This window comes from Anguilla rostrata, chromosome 1 (assembly GCF_018555375.3).
Source record: "Anguilla rostrata isolate EN2019 chromosome 1, ASM1855537v3, whole genome shotgun sequence".
In the NCBI taxonomy this organism is placed as follows: Eukaryota; Metazoa; Chordata; class Actinopteri; order Anguilliformes; family Anguillidae; genus Anguilla; species Anguilla rostrata.
Genome location: NC_057933.1, coordinates 34409107 through 34412810, shown reverse-complemented (window position 1 = coordinate 34412810; position 3704 = coordinate 34409107). Strand labels below are relative to the sequence as shown.

Sequence of the window (3704 nt, the reverse complement as noted above, 5' to 3'; positions counted from 1 at the left end):
ACAGGAGGATGTCAGGTGTGATAGTCTGGAGGAGAGAGGAAGGGATGGGGTCAAGAGCACAGGTGGTAGGGCGGTGGGAGAGTAGGAGCTGGGAAACATCAGAGTCAGTGAGGGGAGAGAAAGTGGAGAAACAAGGGGAGGGAACAGAGACGGGGGAGTGGGGAAGGGTGGCGGTGGACGTGAAGGAGCTGTGGATGTCTGCAATTTTCTCATCAAAGAAAACTGCGAAGTCATCTGCAGCGAGGGAGGACTGAGGTGGGGAAGGAGGAGTGCTGAGGAGAGAGGAGAAAATGGAGAACAGTTGATGAGGGTTAGAGGCAGATTTATTAATTTTTGTTTGATAATAATTAATTTTAGCAGAGGTTAAAGCAGTAGAAAATGTATCTAGCATAGACTGGTAGGCAGACAGGTCGGATTGAGCCATGGATTTCCTCCACTTCCTCTCCGCTGCACGTAGGCTGGCCGGTTGGTTCGGAGGGGGTCAGACATCCACGGACTGGGAGGGGACGAGCGTGCCGGCCTGGAGACTAGAGGACAGAGAGAGTCAAGTGCTGAGGAGAGCGAGGAAGACAGAGCGGAGGATGCAGAGTCAGTGGGAAGGTTGGAGAAGGATTCAAGAGTGGGGAGTGAAGCAGTGACACTAGAAGCGAGAGAGGAGGGAAAGAGGGAGCGGAGGTTACGGCGGACCATGACAGTAGGAGTGGATGGAGGGGAGGGAGGGAGGGGAGCAAGAGGGAGGGAGAAGGAAATGAAGTGGTGGTCGGACTGGTGCAGAGGGGTCACTGTGGGATCGGAGGAGGAGCAATTCCTCAGGATGACCAGGTCTAGGAGGTTTCCAGCTTTGTGTGTTGGTGGGGAGTGCATCAGGGAGAGACTGAATGAGTGGAGTAGGGGCAGGAAGGCTGCGGAGTGGGAGGCATCAAGGTGGATGTTGAAGTCTCCCAGGAGGATCAGTGGGGTGCCATCCTCTGGGAAGGAGCTCAGCAGGGTGTCGAGCTCATCGAGGAAGCTTCCCAGGGGCCCTGGAGGGCGATAGATAACCACAATATACAAGTTAACAGGATAGGTGATTGAGACAGAATGGTATTCAAAGGTAGAGATGTAGAGGTGAGAGGGGGAGAACAGAGAATTTCCAGGAGGGAGAGATCAGCAAACCTGTGCCCTCACCACGGCCAGACGGGCGGGGGGTGTGAGAGAAGGAGAAGGAGGAGGAGAGGGCTGCAGGGGTTGCAGTGTTGCCTGGTGTGATCCAGGTCTCAGTGAGGGCAAGGAAATGTAAAGAGATGAGGGACGCGTAGGCTGAAATGAAGTCAGCCTTCCACGTAGCAGACTGGCAGTTCCATAGCCCTCCTACGACTGTGAAGTTGTCACAGGGGGTCAATGAGGGATAGCGATGGTTGGAGAGGTTCCGTCGCCGCGGGGGGCCTCGCCTGCGGAAGAGAGTTCTGTAGGGGAGAGAACAGGTTGGGATGGGGTTGACACATAGCATAGCAGTGAGGACAGGGAGTAGTGAGAGGAAGGGTGATGGTAGAAGGATAGAGATGCAATAACACTAACTGGGAGGGAGCGACGCTAATGGCAAAAAACAGATACTTAGCCCGCTCTAGGAGAACTTCTGCGGGTCCTGCACAGCTGAGTCCAATTGCACTTCCTAACTAACTCCAAACAGTTCTAATATAGCGTCGTTCCAAGCCAGACTACAAGCCCTAATTACCAAATGAATAGCAGCTGATGACTGAGCAATTACCCCACAGGCCAAGCAGCTAACTAGCTCCACACAATACCTGCCTAATGCAGTTAGAGCAAATGAGACTAATAAGATACTACACTACTACACTACACAAACAAACACCAAAACTAATGCTGGGCAAACTACAAAACGGGTAGAAGTCTAATCTAGCTACACTAATGGCAAAAAACAGATACTTAGCCCGCTCTAGGAGAACTTCTGCGGGTCCTGCACAGCTGAGTCCAATTGCACTTTCTAACTAACTAACTCCAAACAGTTCTAATATAGTGTCGCTCCAAGCCAGACTACAAGCCCTAATTACCAAATGAATAGCAGCTGATGACTGAGCAATTACCCCACAGGCCAAGCAGCTAACTAGCTCCACACAATACCTGCCTAATGCAGTTAGAGCAAATGAGACTAATAAGATACTACACTACTACACTACACAAACAAACACCAAAACTAATGCTGGGCAAACTACAAACAGGTAGAAGTCTAATCTAGCTACACTAATGGCAAAAAACAGATACTTAGCCCGCTCTAGGAGAACTTCTGCACAGCTGAGTCCAATTGCACTTTCACTATTCATTTATCTATCACCCCCTCCCTGCAGTCTAATCTGCAACTACAACCCCACCCATGACATAATGGACAATATTGTCTATCTGGGCATTCATAAAATTATTCTTTCACCACTCAAAAATTGTATTCCATCATAGCAACAAGATAAACCCGACAATAGCCCGAAGATCTGCCAATACAGCAGTAAAAACGCTGCTCACTGAATAATGAAGTAAACATGACAAATTAAAAAGAATATACCATGTCATTCTACAGTCAATATGTGGAACTAAATATTGAATAGATATACAACCTTACTGTTGGTTTTACATGTAAAGATGTCCCACTTGAGACTATTGTCTTGGACTATACATTTGTGAAATATGCGCGCATTCGTGACGCCTGGGTACCTTCAAAAATAGCTGTGCGTAATACCACATGTGTTGTTTGCGGCATTCTCACCCTTTTTAGTACAGTCTGGCTTGATTGACAGTTCATTTATTCAGTTGGTGAGAGTATAAGCTTTCTAACGATGTATAACATGTCTAATTTTGCTTTTGGAATAATTTTGCTGTTTCATATGTGACTTAGTTAATGCACCTGTCTTAACTAATGCTTGTATTTTTGCATAGACTGCATTGTCGCTGTTCTCGTTTGTGTTAGTGTTAATCAGTTTAACCTTCAGCGTCCAAGAACTATGCGGTTGTTCCCTGTACTTGGACCGGTACTTCTCTCTAGGGTTTTCGTCATACTTGTTCCTGGTTATGGTTATACACTTTGTTGTACGTCGCTCTGGATAAGAGCGTCTGCCAAATGCCTGTAATGTAATGTAATGGAATAGCGTTTTATATCTCAGCGTAACCGGACGTTCTCTCATCATCGGATTCACTTACCCATTCACTGTGTGGTAGCAATAAAATACACTGCACCTGACGAAACGTTGTGAACAATTTTTTGTAATTTCTTGGAAAATACTATTATTATTGAGGACTTATGAGCTAAGCCATATGTTTGCTGATAGACCTAGCTGATATCGTTTTCTGGAGTAAAACAGAAGCGGATAGAACTGTATCATTGATTTACTGCCTCTGTCTCTATCTACTGAACACAGATAAGATTTCATCATTGCTATGTAAGTATTACTGCTCAAAATATTTTGGTTATATACGTTATTTTTTGAAATTGAGTGCCTTTAAATAGGTTATAGTGGTATTTTATAATGAGGATATTTCACACTAATGTAAGCGTTCATTGGTAGTTTAGTAGTTTTTGTGACGCATGCAACAGTGATGACGTGAGAGTTGGAATATTGCCAAAACGTGGTGAAAATTGTTTTCATGTCATCCCATCCCCATACAAGAAAACATATGAGAGTACAGAGTATAGAAATACATACAAGAGTTAATTATTA

The 3704-nt window shown here is 45.7% G+C and overlaps 1 protein-coding gene across 1 annotated transcript; it reads right to left on the bottom strand.

Annotated features, from left to right (window-relative positions):
* Positions 1 to 384: 384 nt before the first annotated feature.
* Positions 385 to 1559, bottom strand: LOC135248441 (uncharacterized). Its single transcript, XM_064323499.1, has 2 exons — positions 1156 to 1559; positions 385 to 1022 (listed from the first exon to the last, which is right to left on the bottom strand). The coding sequence occupies exons 1-2, from the start codon at positions 1487 to 1489 to the stop codon at positions 385 to 387; spliced, it is 972 nt and encodes a 323-aa protein (XP_064179569.1). The 5' UTR covers positions 1490 to 1559.
* Positions 1560 to 3704: the final 2145 nt, after the last annotated feature.